A 21,532-nucleotide genomic window follows, 5' to 3' on the forward strand; every position below is an offset into this window, starting at 1 on the left:
AGTTCTTCCCTATTTTGGAGGGAATAATAACCATGTGATCATTTGAAATTTTCCATAAATCTAATGCCACATATTTCTTGGTGTAATAAGACATTTTTGTCCAAATGATTGATACAGTCTTACCTTTTTTCTTATGAATTAGATGGAATGGGTTCCTGAAACTGAGTTCACTCCCAGATACTTGGTTAGCAAGATAATATTTAGATTCATCTGTCTTTTAAACTTAAAAGCATACAATCATCCTTTCCCCTTTATTGCCATAATCATCAAAAGCTTTGATATCCTATGACCTCTCTAGTGGTTTTTGAGATGTATTAGTAACCCTAGCTCAACTTCTAATTCATTAAATATCAACATCCCAAGGATAGCTCTCTTAAAAGGCAATATTCAACTTTGAATAATGAGGCAACTAGATGACACTGTGGATTGCATGCTGGGCCTGGAGGTAGGAAGACTTATCTTCAAAAATTCCAATCTACCCTCAGATACTAGCTAAATGACTCTAGGCAAGTCACTTGACCCACTTTGCCTCAATGATCTGGAGAAGAAATCAAAATGCTAAAGTATCTTTGCCAAGAATAGCCCAAAGAGAGTCCTGAAGAATCAGACACAACTGAAACAACTAAGCAACAATAAGCCTTAGATAAAGAATTTTTAAACAAGAGAGATCTAACACTATTTCTTCATTTCTGATGTATTTTTGCTATTGGCATGTTTCTAAATTGATAGAGAAGGCCCCAGGATCTTCACATTGCTTGATTCTTGAATATTTAAAATCTACTTCTCTTCTAGCTGAAACAGAGCCCCAAAACTGTTTAACTGTGGCCTTGATAATTACACAGGAGGGATCATATGGAACTATGTCTGCCCTGGCATGGGCCCATGTTCATCCTTAAATAGCTCATTGAATTTGCAGATTGTCTGCAGGACTATAATGAAAAGGCTTGTCTGTAATCATTTTAAAAGGAGATGGTGAGGCAAGATTTATGCTGGTTATCCATTCTCCCATTGGTAACAAGAATTCCCAGTTGGAATGGAAACTGAAAGAGGAAACTTGGAATATTTTTATTTTACATTTTAGATCTTGGCAGTATGTTTTAAAATGTTAAGTTAAAAAAGTCCAACACAGGAAGTATTTTATATTCTGCTTATGATTAATAAATAAAGAATTTGAGGCATTCTATTTCATAAATCAAGGTCTTAGTCCAAATATCCTGTTTTTCTACATTTATTAAAAAAAATAGTATAAAAATAAAACTGAATTGTGCAAGGCACTTAGGGGTCAAACCAACAGGCTGTTTGGGTGGAGTAAGGATGGTAGAATTAATGATAGCTTTGTAGAAATATTAGCACGAGAATTGTTGTCCTAATGTTGTTCCAGTGTAATGATGTACTAACCCACTTAAAATTTTGACACAGCTAAGTAGAACTACAATCCATCTATGATTTTCCAGACTAAATAAGGAGAAGCTTAGAAAATTGTAAAATAATAATCTGCTAAACAATCCTATTTATTTGGGATTATGCAATTGGATAATCAGTCAAAAATAACAATCTCACCATTCATAGAATTGTGGTAACAAGACAACAAATCTTGCCATCACATCCATTTTATATGGAAGTTATGTGGACATGACTGAGGTCTTTACAATATATTTTTTTAACCTTTAAGCTTTACCCAAAGATTTCAGCACTGGATTTTTTAAATTTTTTAAAATATTTTTTGCATTTATATAATAATCTTTTCTCAGTCTTCTTCCCCAGGGTGAACCCTCCCTTATTACAAAGAAAACAAGCAAAAGCATCTGATAAACATACCTCATTTGACGTTACATATATTGTGAGGAAGGAGATATATTTCATTTCTTTACCAGGACCTTCATTGCTATTTCCATTCCACTCATTGTTTGTCATCATTTTATGTTTTATTCTTTATTAATTTTTGCACATCTTCCCACTTTTCTCTGAAGTCATAATTCCATTATATTCATATATATTCATATAACACCATTTTTACATCCTCTTACAAATAATTGTTTTCAGTTATTTGCCGGTTGATTGAGCATTGTCCTTTATAATAGTCAAAAAGAACCAAAATGATACCATTATCTCAACAGCAATGGACAGTGTATCTGACCAATATGAGCTCAGAAGACTTTACCACATCAGTCACAAATAGTCCATTTGAACATTTAGAATAAAGGTATCTCTAAATGTGTACATCTCACATTTCTTTTGAGTTACTGAAGTTCTGCTTTGCTTATAGAGCACAGAGCTTTCTTTGATGTAGGCACATCATGTCAGATAATCCTATGTCAATGTCCTGCATGTCTTACAATTGATTCTAAAGTTTTCAGAGAGACCTTGAAAGTATTCTAGTAATGCTTCTTTTGACCTCCAGGTCAACACAGGCTTTGTGTGAATTCATTGTGAAAAAAACCTTTTAGAGGGGCGGCTAGGTGGCATAGTGGATAAAGCACCAGCCCTGGAGTCAAGAGTACCTGGGTTCAAATCTGGCCTCAGACGCTTAATAATTACCTAGCTGTGTGGCCTTGGGCAAGCCACTTAACCCCGTTTGCCTTGCAAAAACCTAAAAAAAAAAATCTTTTAGGCAATTATATATTTGGTATTGCAACAATATGGCCAGTCCATCAGAGTTACACTTTCTGAAGTGGTTATTTGCTACCAAAAGTAGTGATGCTCTTTACTAGAACTTTGCATTTATCTTGACTTCCTTTACTTTGAATCTGTTTGAAATTTAATCATCTTTCTTGCATTATTCCAAATTGAAGTCGAGTGGTTATACCAGCTGTACAGTGGTGTGCCTCTTTGCACAGCCTCTCTAGCACTGATTGTTCCCTTTTTTTCCTTCTTTGCCACTTGAGATAGAATAAGGAGAACTCTTCAGGCTTGTTTTAATTTGTATAATTCATTATTATCATTATTATTATTATTATTGGATTGTAAGTGATTTGATTACTATAAGTGTGGTTGTAATAGTTAATAAAATAATAAAAGTTTTAATAGTCTGCAAATTTTTTTTCCAAAAAACTCTTCTTAGATCTTTGACCACTTACCTCTTTCAAAATGGCTCTTATTATATTTTTGTCGGTTCTCTGCATGTTTCAGCCTAACCTTGTATCATTGCTGTTAGAGATGTTTTTCCTGCTCTTCAAATTTCCTTCTAATTCAGTTTTATTCCAAGCAAAGCATTTTAATTTTATGTATTGAAGGCTGTGTTTTTTCTTTCTTAGTCTCCTTGACCCACTTGTTTAGGGAAGAATTCTTCCCTTAGCTTTAGATATTAAACGTTCCGATTTTGTTGTCTTCTAACTTTTTTATGGAATGACCTTTTGTATTGTATTTTATATTGATCTGATGGTAGGTAAGTGGCAATGGGGAGAAAGTGCCTGGCCTGGAGTCAGGAAGTCTCATCTTCATGAATTCACATCTGATCTCAGATCCATAATAGCTGTGACCCTGAGCAAGTCACTTAACCCTGTTCCCCTCAGCTTCTCATCTGTAAAATGAGCTGGAGCAGGAAATGACAAACCACTCAGTATCTTTGTCAAGAAAACCCCAAATGAGATCACAAAAAGTCAAACATGCCTAAAACAACTAGATAAAATGTGGCCTGATCTTGATCTCTACCCAACTTCTTTCATTTTCCATGCAGCTCTTTGTCAAAAAGACTTGATGCTTCCGGATTTATTAGTATTAAGCTATTATTTTCTGTCTTAACTATCTACCTGGTGCTTAATTAATATTTAATTAATTGATTGATCTATTTCCAACATTTTGGATTTTAAGTTGGAAAACTTAGCTTCAAACCCTGACTCCTTGTTCCTTACTATGCAATCTTAGGTAAATTGTTTCATTTCTTTTAACACAGTTTCCTTACCTTTAAAATTCTGAGGTTGTCCTAGATGGGCTATATGGCATCATGAATACAGAGCTGAACCTAGTCTCTGGAGGAGTTTGAATCTTGCCTCAGATACTTATTAGCTGTGTGATTGTAGGCATGTCATTTTAACTATCAACTTCTGGTTCCTTTATCTGTAAGATAAATATGATAATAACATTAATGAAATAAATGAATGAAAATGATTCAAAAAGCTTAAAGTGCTATGTGAATGTTGGCTGTTTTCATTATTGCTCTTGTTATTCCTTACAATATTAAATCCATTATCCTTTAATCTTTCTATTGGATCCTGCAGATAGCATTTATTCTTTATTCATTCATCCAAGAAGCATTTTTCAAGTGTACCAAGTGCTAGGCCCTGTTTAGGGTAATGTGATACAGAACGAAACAAAGAAAGAAAGGAGGAAGGAAGGAAGGAAGGAAGGAGGGAGGGAGGGAGGGAGGGGAAGGAGGGAATGAAAGAAGGGAAGGAGGGAGGAATCCAACAACTGGGAGATTAGGATAGACCTTTTTGCAGGAGGTGATTCTTGAGGCAAGCCTTGAAGTAAGTTAGGGATTGAAGAGATGAAGATAAGGAAGATTCATATATATAAGCCAGGGCCAGCTAGAACTAATTCATAAAGCCAAAGGTGTTTGTATTTTATTCTAGAGGCAAGTAAGAAGTATTAGAGCTTCTTGAGTAGGATGGTAACAGGATCAGACTTATGCTTTAGGAATGTTAGTTTTCAGTTTCTCTGACTCTATAGCAAAAAGAGGGTGGGCTGCATGGTATAGGGATTTACAAGGGACTTGAATTGAGGAAGATGTGGGTTGAAATCCTGCTTCTGGCATTTTGAGTTATTGATCTCTTATTTGTAAGATGCATTTAATATACTGTCTGTACTTTTTCACATGGCTCTTATAAGTAATGTATATAAAATGTTGTTGCAAAATTTTATTATTCAGTTTTGTCTGACTCATCATGACCTCATTTGAGATTTTCTTGGCAGAGGTACTGCTGTAGTTTGCCCTTTCCTTCTCCAGGTCATTTTACAAATGAAAGAAACTGAGATGAACAGGTTTAAGTGACTTGCCCAGGGTCACACAACCTATAAGTAAATGAGATCAGATTTGAACTCAGGAAGATGACTCCTGATTCCAGGCCATATATTTTTTTTGCTCTGCATCACCTAATTGCCCCCTTGGAAATTTTCAAGTGCCCATCACTCTTCTAGCCCTAAAGGATTGTCTGATTTTTTTTCCCCAAATTCCTTCTACCTAACTTCTTTTTTTGCCCCTAAATCTCAGTTTCTTTTTTTCCTCTTATTTTAAACTTAATAGAAAATGAGAAAAGAAAAAAATGCCATGTATACAACAGAATGAGAGGATTCATATAAAATAATAAATTTCCATTTCAAGAAAACCTATATAATAAATACTACACATTACACAGCTTTTTTTTTGTTTCTTTATAGGCTTTTTTATTCTTTGTTGTATACTTTTTGTTTTATTTTTTCCTCTTCACTCTAAAGAAGGCTACAATTAAGCCCAATATCTATCTATCTATCTATATGAATAAGTAGTACGTATATGTAAGATTCTATTATGCTTATTTCCACTTGTCATCTGTTTCTCTGAAGATAGAGAGTGTCTTCCTTCAAAAGTCTAAGTCTTTTCAAGTTTTTCTAAATCAACTGTATCATCATTTCCTACACCACAGCAACATTCCAGTCTAATCACACCCCATCTGAGAGACTGGCTATTAAAACGTTTTCCCCCAGTTTTCTGCAGTCCTTCTATTCTTGACTGCATAGGTTTCATTATAAAAGAAAATTTTAATCTCAGATAATCCAAATTATCTATTTTACACTTACATAATGCTCTCAAAGATCTGATACTACTGAATTTTCTTCCTTTATATCTTTTTCCCCTGGTTTCTCTGAAGTATCTACCTTTTATTCTTCCAAATGAACTTTTTTTTTTCTAACTTAGTATGAGAATTTATTAATAATTTCATTAAGATGGTATTATAAATATATAATTAGGTAAAATTGTTATTTTTAAATTATACTAGCTTTACCCATATATGAACAATAAATATTACTTCAATTATTTAGATCTGGCTTTGTTTAAAAAGTGTTTTATGTTTATGTTCGTATAGTTCCTATGTCAGTTTTAGCAGGTAAACTCTCATATTTTTTAATGTCTAGTTAATTTAAATGGATTAAAACAATATTAGATAATATTGCTGTTACACAGTGTAGTTTCCCTATTTTTCTCTTTTGATTAAATCTATTTTAGCTTTACCTTTGTCTGGGATAATGATTACTTATTCCTGCTTTTTTTTACATGATAAATTCTACTCCTTATCTTTATTTTATCTTTGTGTGTATCTCTCAAATTTAATGGCATTTCATGAAAGCAACGTATTGTTGAATTCAGATTTTTAATAGGCTATCCATTTTCATTTTATGGATAAATTCATCCCATTCCATTCTAAGCTATAATTGCTTGTTTTTTTTCTCCCACCTAACTTCTGCATTCTAGGACATTTTTACTATGTAAATATTCTCTCCATTTTAGAGTTCTACCATGACACTGATGAAGTTAGGGATCAAGCAGTGAATGAATTCTTGAAAGAGATTCAAAACTCAGAAATATGAGGGACATAGAAGTTTTATTACACAACTTCAAGGTTATTGTATGCGGGCTGATATGCCATGACTTAAATAAGGAGGGGGAAACAGGGCTTGGTGTTCATGTTAAAAAGTATGGAGTCTGCATGGGTATAGTTTTAATGGATTATGTCACAATACTCAAGGATAATTAGCTTCTTTTGGGTAGCAATCTGTTTTCTTGATAATCTTTGTTGTCCTCTGGCCTCTTCCTCCCTGTCCTTGTACGTGGACCAGGTGTCCTATCTATTTATAAGATTTGGATACCCAAGATAGTTTTCATCAACCGACGACTTGCTAAAGGGAAGTGAACTTTCTGAGGGATGGAGGCAAACTTTTCTCAGGGATGTTGAAAAACAGTTTTTCCTTTAGCACAATTTTTCTCAGGATATACAAGGTCAGCATAGATAGGCACAAATTAAAGTATTTGTTCTCTGCCTGGTATTTCCTCTTCATCAACACCTTGAAGGGCTTATGATAAAAGATACTCAAGAAACATTATTATTTTCCAAACTTTCACTCAAAACTGAGACCCCTTTACCTACTTTGCTTTACAGCCCAAAGAATGTTTCCTGTTGCCAGCAAAAGAAAAGGAAGAGGCCCCCAAGACCAAGAGGAGAAGAAAGGTACCGCTTACACTTAACTAACCAGTTAATATTGTCTGTCTACTTAAGAGCTGGTCAGTCCTTGGATGAGGGGTCTCCAAAGGTCACCTGGTATCCATCCCTCAGCTATGGAGAGAATGTGGCTAAATAGGTATACAAGTCAATTTTCCAAAGTTTTCTAGTTTCCAAAAAACAAGATCCCTCTTTCCTCGATGACCTTTCCAATACTTAGTGTAGTTACACCTCAAAACAGTTTCCTTTAAGCCTGTGGAAACCTGAAAATAGCCTGAACTCACCTTGGCCAAGGAGTCTCTGTAGTGAGACCCTCAGTCTTCCTCTTATCACAGCTGAAAACCTATTTAGTACTTGTCAGTCTGAATGTTTAGAAATCAAAGTCAAGCCAGCAACCATTTCTTCAGTGCCTACTGTTTACCACACATTGTGCTAAGGAAAGGACAAAAGACAGCCCCTATCTCCAGGGAATTCACAATAAGCAATTAACTATGAATGAACAAGCACTATACAGAATAAATGAAAATAATCAACATAGGGAAAGCATCTACTATCAAGGAAGATATTAGGAAAGATTTCTCTTAGAAGGTGGGTGTTTATCTGGGACCTAAAGGAAATCAGGAACATCAGAAGGTAGAGGAAAGAGAGCCAGTGAAAATAGGGGCACCTCAGTGATGCAGTGGATGTGTTTCCAATTGAGTTCAATCATCCACAGTGAGGAATCACTCTGAGACCCAGGAATGCAGGTGAGGAAGAAAAGAGAGATTTATCAAAAGAAGTAACAACACAAAAGAAGTAATAGGAAAATTAAGAAGAGTTTAAGGGAAAACCATGTGGATTGCTAATTAATCTTGGCAGGCCAGCTGGCAGGCTCAGCTGAAATCTGGAAAAGAAGAGAGAGAGAGGGAGAGAGGGAGAGGGAGAGGGAGAGCAAGAGGGGGAGAAAGAGAGAAAGAGAGAAAAGGGCAGGCAGCCATGAGGCTTGGCTTAACCTGGCCACATGGTCAGGCCTATAGAGCACCATGTAGATTAAGGAAGAGCCAGAGAAAGCCTCTTCCTTCTGGATGGGAGGCTGGAAGAAGCAAGAGACTCTAAGGGGTGGTGCCTCCTATTAAATACCCCTCTATGGTAGGCTGGACAGAGGTTGGTGCTTGGGAGTGGTCCTTCACCTTGGAGTCAGGTAACCCCCAATGGCAAACTACACACTGGTCCTGTCTCAATGTCCAATTTTAACACATCATTTCCTGCCCACCAGCATCCAGGCCAAAGTCAAGTAGAAAGGGAAAATAGGGACAAGATACAATCAATAGTGTCCAAGGGAGGCAGAATCTCAAGAGCAAGAAACTCCATCCATTTAACAGATTGTGTTTCTGCTAATTCACAATTCTACATCATTTTCTCCCTCAAAATTATTCAGAACCCAGATTCTTCTTGGTCTTTCAGAGTCCATCTGGAGATGAATGCACTACAGCAAGAACTTCATTAAGACAGGGTCCAAAGGATGATTGTCTGGCAAGTTGACTGGCATCCTGCAGAGTCTGGTCTTGGAGACATACAGTTAAAGAAATGAAATTCAAGGGGAAAAAAAATTGAACAAGCAGATACCAGAAAGAGATATTTTAACAGAGAAAGCTGTTTAACAGAGGTCCAATAATTAGGAAAAAACTAGAAAGTATATAAAGAGCAAGAATTACATTATATGATCCTAAGCCAGTATCAAAATACCTTTTATAAGAACATGGGTTCCAATATAACTCAGATTCTTTAATGGATGCCACATTAAGTTGTAACCAAAAGCTCAAAAATAGTATAAACGAATGTACTGAATAAGCATTTTAAAACTGCATGTGTCCAAAAGGTAATTTGCCACAAAATTTTCTATTTTGCTTTGGCCATGTTTAGAATGAATAAAATTTGTAGTTGAAGAATGGATTTCTTCTTTAAAACAGTTTAAAAATTAGACCAAAAGTCATTATCCTGATATAAGCAGCCATACTGATATTTCTTTTCCTTAAGGGAACTTGTGATAAAAAGGTCACATGCTATGTTAAAAGGCCAAGACAAAATAGTTGTCAATTATTTAAAATTTAGAAGGTAGAGTTGCAATGACTCACTCTCAGACTTAATTATTAATGCAACTGGAATAATCATGGCAATTTGCTATTACAGAGTAGAGAGGAACATGAGGACATGTTCCCTTACGAATTAGATGTCCTTTACAGGCAGAAGTCATACAGACAATCCTTTTCAGTGAGCCAAGCTCCAGGTCTGCCAGGTGAGAGATTCCTTAGAGAGAATCCTACCCCAGTTGAGCCTAGGGTCATTCTTTCAAAGGCCACTCACTCCATCTGCAGTATATAACATCAAATCCCATAGAGTTAATGGCTTCATTGGCATATATTGTTTTTCTGTTCTAACATATCTGATGTTAGATCAATTATCAATTCATTGTACTATAGCAATTACCTATAACCAGAGCTTCAGGTGGCTTGAGCACTAAGGAGAATTAAGAGTGTGCCAATTACAATTTACTATAAGAGATCCAGGGAAAAATTATAATTCAGTTGTTGCTCATATACCTAAGACAGTGCTGTAAATGAAATATAATAAGCAAATTTTGAGATATAAAAATGGAATAACCCTAATTTACATTTAGAACATTTTTATAAAAGCAACTTTTTGCAGTGTGTACATTTAGTTATTAGCCATGTATAAAATAAACATCTCCTTTTGGCTAGGAGATTGTCCATCATCTCCAGACTTCTCACATAACAATTAACTAGAGATTGCCACAGAGAAATCTCAAAATATCATCATTATTTTATCTTCCTCATTTATATAAGTGCTTTTCCCCCTCAAAGTAAAAAACCACAGTTTAGTCCCAGTGTATATATATATATATATATACATATATACATATGTATATATATATATACCTAGAAACTTCTATACATAAATTTGTTTAACTACTAGTTATCTTCTCATACAAATTATTACTTTCAGAATTCTTTAAAACCATTAGAACATCTTAGGTGACCTTAAATTTCCAACGTGTGTTATTGATTCTAATACAATAAAACAATAGTAAAAACAAACAGGTATTCAAGTCAATTAACACATGAATTATAAATTTTACAAAATAATATTTCCATCATTATGTTATGCATGAATCCACAGATTTATCCCAGAAGGGCTCATAATTTGTGATATTTTCCTTACCCATCAAAGTAATTACATGTTAATTCCAGGCTTTAACATTACAGTATTCAAATAGCTTATATGTTCACAAGAGATAACCAAATATTGTAATTATAATTTCTTTGCAGTTAAAAAAGAATATCACAAAACTGATAAATACATTTTATTCATCAATAAGTTACCTTACAGTGGGACCACACAATTGATATTTGTTTCAGTCACCTGTCAGAGCCCTCCTCATCAGCCATCTGCAGTTACCATGAGAAAGTCCATTTTCTTGACTTCTTTAAAATTAAACATACATTATTAATTTACACTGAATATAAGATTCTTATTTAAACATATCATTCCCCTCAGAACAAAAGCAAAATGAATATCCCACTATCTTTACACTTTTGACTTCCAAAACTCTTTACCAGATCCTCCAAGAATTCAATCTCATACATATGATACATTTAAAACCCCAATGTAGTTCTGGAGACTGGAGAGATAGAAGGGAGTCAGGTTATGAAGGCCTTTAAATGACAAACAAAGAATTTATATTTGAAAGACTTGATGCCCACATAAATTCCTCCTCACATAGAAATACAGTGGTGTATAGAAACTGAGGCTGAGTGAAGTGAGCCGAACCAAGAGAATATTGGACACTTTAATAGCAGCACTGTGTTGGACTTAGCTCCTCTCTAGCTTCAGTGACCAAGGACAATTCTAAAAGACTTGTGACTGAAAATGCCATTCACATCCAAAGGGGGGAGAGAAAAAACTATGAAGTTTGAATGAAGACCAGTTATGAGTTTTTTTTTAATGTTTTTTCTTTTTTTTTCCCTTTAGTTCTGATGCTTCTTTCACAATGTGACTAATATGAAAATTTGTTAAACATGACTGTACATGTATAACATGTCAGATTATGCACAATCAAAGGGAGGGGGAGGGAGGTAGAAAAATGTGGAACTCAAAAACTTACTAAAAACTGAATGTTGGAAAATATCTTTGCAAGTAATTGAAAAAAATTATCTCAAAAAAGGAAATAAATACATTGGAGAACATCAACCTTCCCATTTAAAAAAAAAATAGCAACAGTTTTCTACCTGCCAAAAAACAGAAAATAAAAGGATCTCTCAGCTGAAGTCATTCAGGTGAAAAAGGATTTGGGCCTGATGGGAAGATGGACTCAAACTGATTACTTAACAGTGGGCTTTTAAAAACTGTTTAAAGTGCATTTGTTTGTTTCCTCACAAGGGGCCCAGATTGTAAGACAAAATGATCTATCAATCTAATTGAGATTTAACACATCCTAGAAAGAATTGAGTTCTAGTCTTTTTTTCAAGTAGTTCATATACCAATAACCTGAAAAGGCAAACCCTTGAGTGTTCAAAGTCAGGGCTGTAAGTTAGATAATTCCAACTGAGGTCAACTCGAAATGTAACCCCTGATGACACAGTTTTTTTAACATTTGATACTTTTGGCAATGATCCTGACCATTTGAGGCTGGAACAAGAAAATGAGAATAATTTGGAAAGAATAATAGGAAGCAGTAAAAATGACCCCATCTGATTGGTCCTTGATAAAATAATTAAAAAGGAATGAGAAAAGAGAAGCATTGTATGTCAGAACAGATGAAAGAGGATATAAGTTTCCTATCCTTGCTATTCTTTGCAGGTTTCTTATGCTTCTTTTCATTCTGTTGAACAATTAGTGTGCTGTCTCCCCAGATTTTGGTTAAGCACTATCAATTTTCTAAGTTTTTATTCTGTACCCAGAAAAAACCAACTGGGGACACGGGACTTCCCAAGTCAATACAAGAATTCTTTTAGAGCAACTCTTCCAGGAAATAATTTTATAACCATAGCGGCATAAAAAAAGTAGAACCAAGAGCACTGAGGATTTTTATGATAGCTTCATTGCCAAGTAACATTATCTATCTCTATCTAAACAAAAATAGAGTCATGTTTAGTCATAAGAATCTAGGTTCTCACAGGAGACAGAGAGCTCAGAGCCAAATAAGGCCTTGGGGATCAGTGCCTTCATTCTTTGAAATATTTAGTTATAAAAGGAAAAATGTTATTTTTTTAAAATGTGTTTATTTGGATTCCCATTCAAATTTGATTTCTCACTGGTGTCATTCATTCCTCTCGCTGGACAGTTAAAATTATTAAAAATCAACACACCAAAGGTCAAATATTCTTAACTTTTACCCTCCTCCTTTCTTTCCAAACGTTAGAAGAAAATTTCTGATGTTCTTGCAAAATCAGAACCAAAGCCAGGAGTTCCAGAAGACCTGCAGAAGCTGGTGATGGATCAGTTGAGCCTCAAGCGTTCCTTGATTGAATTAGAAGAATTGAAACTGCCAGGTAGATTAAAGGGATATTTGACTTTCTGGTATTTGGGGAACACAATTTTTCCTTTCCTGTGTACCTGCTTATTTCGCATTATTTACAAACCTTTAGGAACTAGGTGATGCGTTTTGTTTTGGGTTTTTTGGAATTTTATTTTAATGCCCCCAGAAGAAACACTTTGTCTGAAAACCAAATTGTAGTTTGTCTTTCTTTTTTTTCTTCCAAAGATAGGTAATTTCTTCCTTATTTTTCAAGTTTCTACCTTCATTTTCAAAGGAAAAATAACAGAAATGCTACTGCTAGGTTCTGATTAATGCAAATGACTCAATCTGTGAAGTGAGCACATTCTTCAACTTTGCACTGCATATTTCCATTGGTTTGGAACCAATTACCATGTTCAACATAATTACGACTACTAATAGTGTGAATTGAAATGCATAGGCCACTTCACAGGAATCATTATTCTAATTAATTAGGATTTGATTGATACTATAAGCAGAAAAAAAACCAGTGGGTTAACATTATCTGCATCCTATTGTATTTTTATTTATTTTGTTAAATATTTCACAGTTACAACTTTGTCTGGTTCCCATGGCCCTAGAGAATGTTGAAGTTTGACATCTTTGGTCTAGAGAGTTCTCTGCAGGTTTTTAACTGACATTCCTGATTCCTCTGGTTATCTGTGCTCTCTTTTCCTTCTTTATATTAGCTTATTTGATTCTATGTTGTATTCCCCTCCATAAAGTATGAGGTCCTTAAAATATTAAATAGCCTAAAGTGATGATCCCAGGACTCTTCTTTCTTTTGTGTGTTGTGTCTCTAGTCAGTCAATGAAGTGATAAACATTTGTGAATCACCTACTGGGGCTAGACAGTGTGCTAATTGCTGAAGATACAAAAAGAGCCAAAAGACCGGCTCTGCCTCAAGGAGCTTGCAGTCTAATGACTTGACACAGTGCATTACATATAGAAATTAATTTGTGTTGGGTTGGATTGAACTGAATATAAGGTGATTTTACTGAACTGAAATGGCAAGCAATCAGACCTAGTCATAAACATTGTTTATGGACAGACTACATTCATAAAAATCATCTCGTGGCTTATATAAAATAAGTAAAGGGATCACTTTTTGGTGATGATGGTAGTCATAACAATAATAATAATAACTAACATTTACATAAACATTTTCTTTGGCTGTAACCCAGGCCTGGCAGAACATTTTAATATCTCTGCCAAAAAAAATCCCAAATAGGGTCATGAAGAGTCAGGCGTGACTCAAAACAACTGAAGAACAACAATGATCCCCATGCCTGGAATGCTCTTCCTCCTCCCCTCCAATTACAAATCACTCCTTACCCCCACCTTCTTTAAGTCCCAACTAAAATCTTATTTTCTACAGGAAGCCTTCCCAAGCCTTCTTAACACTAATGCATTCTCTTTGTTAATTATTTCCTGTTTGGGCCAGGTAGGTGGCACAGTGGATAGAACACTGGCCTTGGAGTCAGGAGGATCAGAGTTCTAATTTGGCCTCAAACAACTGACACTAACTAGCTGTATGACTTTGGGCAAGTCACTTAACACTGATTGCCTCCTATCTAGGACCATCTCCAGTTGTCCTGATTCATATCTGGCCACTGGATCCAGATGGCCCTGGAGGAGAAATGAGGCTGGTGTCTTAGCATAGCTTCCCCCCACCCCAACTCAAATCCAGTTCATGTGCTTGTCAAGGCACCATCTCCCTGATATCATGATTGTCTTCAAGAATGAAGGGCAAACATCATTTCCTGTTTATCCTGTTTACAGTTTGCTTTTATATATTTGTTCACATATCCAGTTCTACCTCCTACAAGAGGCTTACTTTCCATATTGCTTCCCACCCAGGTGCTTTGTATTTATATATATTTTCTACTTAATTTTTTTAAATATCTCCTTCTTCCCCACTCCCATGAGATGTAAACTTTTTGAAAGCAGGATTTGTTTTGCTTTTATGTATTTATTCTCTCCCATTCAACTGTAAGCTTTCTGAGGACAGGGCCTATCTTTAGCCTCTTTTTATATATTCTCACAGCTCAGCACATAGTAGGTGCTAATAAATATTTGTTGATTGATTGATTAATTAATAGTGTTTTAAGGTTTGAAAAGTGCTTTAGAAATATTTGAGGTTCACAACAACCCCAGCAGGTAGATCATATTGCCTCCCCATTTTACAGATGAAGAAACTGAGGCAAACAAAGATGAAGTGATTTTTGAAGGATCAATAGACAGGCAGTGTCTGAAGCTGGATTTGAAGTCGTGTCTTCCTCAATCCAGGTCTAACATTGCATCACCCACCTGCCTTTTACATTTTAATGTCATTTCAGTACCCATCCATCTCCCAAATTTATACCTCCCTCACAAAGAAAATCTTCATCTGATGGCATATATAACAGTCCAGTCTTTGGGAGGAGGGGAGACGTGTTTCAGTATCTGTTTTCTAGGATGTTCATCAGTTTTTCACTTATTCCAACTGTAACTTGCCCATAGTAACTTTTCATAAAAAATACTTACATTGCTGTCACATCCTGCACATTATTCTCTTGATTTTCCTTTATCTCACTATCAGTTCATAGAAGTTTTTCCATATTTTTCTGAATTCCTCATATTTGTCATTTGTTACAATTGTACAGTAATATTGTATTCCATTCATATATGATGATTTTTTTCAACCATTCCAGTGACCCATAAATCTCTCTTCAGTTTTTTACTGCCACCATGTTCTGCCAGGCCTTTTGACCTTCTTCACATCCTGACTCCATCCTTTCTTTCCCTGACACCCAGGAGGTACTTGATATGTGCTTCTTGATTGACAGACTGATTATACACCTTAGTCCTCCACCTCACACATTCTATTTTCCAGTCAAGCTGGCATGATTGCAATTCCCTCTATACCACATTCCCATGCCACACCTTTGCACAGGTGCTCTTCCAGCCCTGGAGGGCACTCCTTCCTCACCTCCACATCTTAGAACACCTTTCTCTCTTTAAGCTTGAGCTAAAGTTCTACCTCCTACAAGAGGCTTACTCTCCATATTGCTTCCCACCCAGGTGGTTTGTATTTACATTAGTTTCTACTTACTTTTTTCTTAATATCTCCTTCTTCTCCACTCCTATGAAATGCAAACTTTTCGAGAGCAGGATTTGTTTTGTTTTTACCTTTGTAAACTCATCACTTAAATTTATGCCTGTAGGTGTTTAAAAGATGCTTACTGAATTGAATCATTAAAGTCTTCTTACTACAAGGCCCATGCTGTCTTTACTATTAGCATCCTACTTCTCATATCCACACATATTAGGTTAGTAAATTGTGTCTATGTTTACATACATTCTCCCTATAATGGTTTATTTTTTAATTGCTGGCATCTTTCTTCATTAAGCTTTACTAGTTCATGAACATGGACTCTATTAAGCCTAATAAGATGAGAAATTGTGTTCTGGTCTCTCTCTCTCTCCCTCTCAAAGCCAGTCATCAAACTGTACTTTTAACACCTTTTTGACCTATAGGTCAACCAGTTTTAAAACAATAATGATATTGAGATAATTATCATTCACTAACTTGTTCCTCAGTCCTGGACATTAGCCAGGTTAAATACTTGGATGCATACATCTATATTTGTTTAAAATTAGCCACGACAGGGGGCAGCTAGGTGGTGCAGTGAATAGAGGACCGGCTATAAAGTCAGGAGGAAAAGAACAATGATCAGTGTTGGAAGGGATGTAGGAAATCTAGGACACTAATACACTAATACTGTGAACTCATCCAGCCTTTCTGGAGAGAGATCTGGAATTATGCCCAAAAGGCAATAAAAATGTGCATACCCTTTGATCCAGCAATACCACTACTGGGTCTATACCCTGAAGAGATGATGAAAAAGGATAAAAACATCACTTGTACAAAATTCATAGCAGCTCTGTTTGTGGTGGCAAAGAATCGGAAATGGAGGGAATGTCCATCAGTTGGGGAATGGCTGAACAAATTGTGGTATACATATATTATGGAACACTATTTTTCTATTAGAAACCAAGAGGGGTGGGAATTCAGAGAAGCCTGGAAAGACTTGCATGAACTGATGGTGAGCAAGTTGAACAGAACCACAAGAACATTGTACACCATAACAGCAACATGTGGGGTGATGATCAACCTTAATGGACTTGCTCATTGCATCAATGCAATAATCAGGGACAATTTTAGGGGGTCTTTGTTAGAGAATTCCTTCTGTATCCAGAGAAAGGACTGTGGAAGGAAACAAAGGTCCAAAGACTATTACTTTTAATTTTTTAAAAAAAGTTGTCTTATGTACTACATAATTTTGCTATCTCTCTAATATTTTATTTTGTCCTCAAGGATTTGTTTTTTATCTCAACACATTCAACTTTGATCAGTGTATAGCATGGAAACAATGTGAAGACTGCCAGACTGCCTTCTGTGGGGGGGTGGGGGGAGGGAAGTGAGATTGGGGGAAAATGTGTAAAATTCAAAACCTTACCAAAAAAATGATAGGTGGAAACTACTATATATAATTAGAAAAAATATTTATATAATAAAAATATTAAAGAATTAATCAAAAAAATTCATGTTTTTCAGAGAAAAATTTATGGAGTCTGAATGTAAATTGAAGCATATTTTATTTACTTTATTTTTCTTGGTTTTATTTTTGATCTGCATTTTCTTTCAAAACATGGCTAATATGAAATATGTTTTTCACAATATAAATGTATAATCTATACCAAATTGGTTTCTCAAAGGAGGGAAAGAGAGGAAGAGAGAGAATTTGAAACTCAATTTTTTTTAAATGAATGCTAAAAATTGTTTTTCCATGTAATTGATAAATTAAATAAAAATAAAATTGATAAATAAAATAAAATAAATAAAATAAAATAGAATTGATAAATAAAATTAAAATAAAGTCAGAAGGACCTGAGTTCAAATCCAGTATCATCAGACACTTGATACTTACCAGCTGTGTGCTCCTGGGCAAGTCACTTAACCTCATTGCTCCACCCCTACCCACCCAAAATTATTTGTGCATATACATCTAAATTTGTTTAAATTTTTCCTTTTAAATCAGAAACTTCATAATCCCATGATCACCTACAATGTCTCCACTTGTCTCAAAAACCATCAAGAAGTTTGAACAGCATGCCATCTCTCAACTCCAGAGATTTTCTCAGGCTGTCCCTCAAACCTGGAAATTCCAAATCATGTCTTCTGCAGGAAACCTTTCCCGATTTATCTTCATTCTAGCACTTTCCCTCTATGGATCATTTCCAAATTATCCTGCACCTACCTTGTTTGTACGTGGCTACTTGCTTATTGTCTCTCCCATTAGATTGGTAATTCCTCATTGAGAGTAGGATTATATTTTGCCTTTCCTTATTCCCTTTGCTCTTATCCCAGAGCCAGGCAGAATAGATAATTACTGCCTGAATATTGACTAACTCAAACATAAATGGATTTTAACTAATTCCAGAGCTGAGTTATAAATAAATGTCATTAAGTTGAGATAGGAGAATAGTACCCCAAAATCAGCCCCACTAAAAAGTTATTCTATGTAGACTTTTTTTAGCACTGACATAGGAGCATCTCTTCATGCTCTGTCCTTTTCATTATCAAGGGTAACTTGATTTCCTCTTCTCATAGAAAGGTTATATTTCCTTGAAGCCTAGAAAAACAGAAAAAGGGTCTGGTCTCTGATTTTTTTAATGATTCCTTTGTGACATTCTTTTTATAAACACATTAAATTTGGAAAAATGGTTTCCCCTGTCTGGTTCCATTCCAACAAGAAAACCTTTCAGGCTGATGGAGCAACCTATTTCCACATGAACTGTATATGGTGTCTGAGAATCGCTAAATCAAAACTTCTCCAACAGCTGTCAGAAATCATTTCAGGAAGCCCACAAGGCTGGGCAAAAGCAATCCTGTCTATGCCATTTCATCTTATCATTCAAATGTTAGACATTTTCTTCACAAGCTTCCAATGAAGCTTGGTTTTGTCTGTTGCTAAGTGGATTTTTCCTTTTTAGCTCTTCCTGTAGACACACGTTTTTTCCTAGGGAGGATTTATGAGATAACAATACAACCTCTAATATTGTGTGACCCTCTGAAAGACTATAAGCCTTCATTCTCTTATAGACTATAAACTCATTTTAAGATTCTAGCCCTCTTTTGAGCAGTATTCCCCAATTTTTTAAATTTAATATTGATTTATTTATTCTTATTTTGTACAAATAATGTTTTTTATACATTAATAAAATATTCTTGTTTAAGAGTAAACAAAATGCCCCCTCCCCAAAAAATATAGACTTGCTTGAGCGATAAAGTAAAGAGGAGAGAAAAAAATTAAAATTAAATAAAAAAAATTATAGTAGTAATTGTAGGTATTGCCAGGTGGCACAGTGGATAGAGCACCAGCCCTGGAGCCAGGAGCACCCGAGCCCACATCCGGCCCCATACACCCAACAATCACCCAGCTGTGTGACATGCAAGCCACCCCAACCCCACTGCCCTGCAAAAACCATAAAAAGAAAAAAAAAAGACCTAAAATAAAAGAAAATAGTAATAATAGTATGGGCAGCTGGGTGGCGGACAGAGCACTGGCCCTTGAGCCAGGAGCACCTGGGTCCAAATCCAGCCTCACACACCCAACAATTACCCTGCTATATGGCCCCAGGCAGGCCACCCAGCCCCATTTGCCCTTCACCCCCCCCAAAAAAATAATAATAATAATAATAATAATAAATGTGCTTCAGTCTGTGTTCCAACACCACCAACTCTGTCGCAGGTGGATCACATTTTTTATGATAAGTCCATCACAAAAGTTACTTCCATATTTTTCCACCCTTGCCATTGCTGATCACAACTCCTCCTTTCATATTTCTCCACTACTGTGTACTATATTTTCTCTCTCCTTTCACTGACTCTGCTATAGGGTAACTGAGTGGCACAGCAGACAGATCCCTGGCCCTGGGGCCAAGAGGCCCCGAGCCCCACTACTACCCCTTAGGCCCAGCTTCCACTGGGCCCTATGGTCCCTGACAGGCCATCCAATCCCAGCCCCTTGCAAGAAGTAAAAAAGAAAATGTGTTATATCTGACCACTCTCCCACCATGGTCCATCCTCTCTTCCTTCATTCACATCCCCACCCCTTCCCCCTGTCCCCCCTTCTTATTCCAGATGTCTATACCCCATTGAGTATATATGCTGTTTCCTCTCCTAGCCACCTCTGATGAGAGCAAAGTTTCCCTCATTCCCCCTTGCCTTCTCCCCTTCCATATCATTACAATAGCTCATTGTAATAAAGAAAAATCTTATTATATGAAATATCTTGGCCTATTCCCCCCTCTCCTTTTTCTTTCTCCCGTTACATTTCCCTTTTTACTATTGACTCCATTTTTATACCATATTTTATCTTCAAATCAGCTTTCTCCTGTGCTTCAACTATAAAAGCTCCCTCTACCTGCTCTATTAACTGAGAAGTTTCATATGAGTATCATCAGTGTCATTTTTCTATACAGGAATACATGCAGTTCATCATCATTACGACCCTCATATTTTCTCCTTCTCCTCCAATCTCTATGATTCACCTGATTCCTGTATTTGAAGATCAAACCTTCTGTTCAGCTCTGGCCATTCCAACAGGAACATTTGAAATTCCCCTGGTTCATTAAAAGTCCATCTTTTTCCCTGGAAGAGGACATTCAGTTTTGCTGGGTAGTTGATTCTCGGATGCATTCTAAGCTCTTTTGCCTTCCAGTATATTATATTCCAAGCCCTATGAGCTTTTAATGTAGTTGCTGCTAAGTCCTATGTGATTCTGGCTGCTTGTAATATTTTCTCTTTGACTTGGCAGTTCTGGAACTTGGCTATAATATTCCTGGGGGTTGGTTTTTGGTGATCTCTTTCTCAGGGTGATCAGTGGATTCTCTCCATTTCTATTTTGCCCTCTGCTTCTAGGATATCAGGGCAATTTTCCTGTAGTAATTCTTTGAAAATGATGTCAAGTCTCTTTTCCTGATCATGACTTTCAGGTATTCCAATAATTTTTAAATTATCTTTCCTAAATCTGTTTTCCATATCAGTTGTTTTTTTCAATGAGAAGTTTCACATTTTCTTCTAATTTTTCATTCTTTTGGTTTTGAAGTATTGAGTCCTGATTTCTTGTAAATTCAGCAATCTCCCTGAGTTCTATTCTTTTTCTAAAGGACTTGTTTTCCTCAGAGAGTTTTCTTATCTCTTTTTCCATCTGGCCAATTCTGCTTTTTAAAGTATTCTTCTCCTCAATAACTTTTTGAACTGTTTTATCCATTTGACCTAAGCTGGTTTTTAGCATGCTATTTTCTTCAGCATTCTTTTGGATCTCCTTGACTAAGCTGCTGACTTCATTTTCATGGTTTTTTCCTGCATCTCTCTCATTTCTTTTCCCATTTTTTCTTCTAACTCCCTCATTTGATTTTCAAAGTCTTTTTTGAGCTCTGTCATAGCCTGAGCCCAATTTCTGTTTTTCTTGGAGTCTTTAGATGCAGGAGCTTGTACTTCCTCAAATTCAGACTGTTTTGAGCCTTCTTGGGCTTACAGGCAAAATATTTCTCAATGCTATTCCTCTTGTTTCTCTGCTTGCTCATTTTCCCAGCCTTAGCCTGTTTTGAGGTATTTCCTGAGCTTTTGGGACACTCCCACAAGGGTCTCAGTGTGTGAGGCTCTGTCCTCCCTCCTGGTCTGTGAATGACCATATGTGCCCCCCTCTGCCATGGGGCTGAGGTGGAGGGCCCT

The 21,532-nt window shown here is 36.0% G+C and overlaps 1 protein-coding gene across 1 annotated transcript in view; it reads left to right on the plus strand.

The window, feature by feature from the left end:
- The window catches only part of CMSS1 (cms1 ribosomal small subunit homolog), a 431,391-nt gene that overhangs the window by 390,730 nt on the left and 19,129 nt on the right, over window positions 1–21,532 (plus strand). The window contains exons 3-4 of the mRNA XM_074214320.1: window positions 7,134–7,202; window positions 12,613–12,742. Coding sequence (XP_074070421.1) covers window positions 7,134–7,202; window positions 12,613–12,742 — 199 coding nt within the window. The remainder of the gene's footprint in view (window positions 1–7,133; window positions 7,203–12,612; window positions 12,743–21,532) is intronic.

This window comes from Macrotis lagotis, chromosome 1 (assembly GCF_037893015.1).
Source record: "Macrotis lagotis isolate mMagLag1 chromosome 1, bilby.v1.9.chrom.fasta, whole genome shotgun sequence".
Lineage (NCBI taxonomy): Eukaryota > Metazoa > Chordata > Mammalia > Peramelemorphia > Peramelidae > Macrotis > Macrotis lagotis.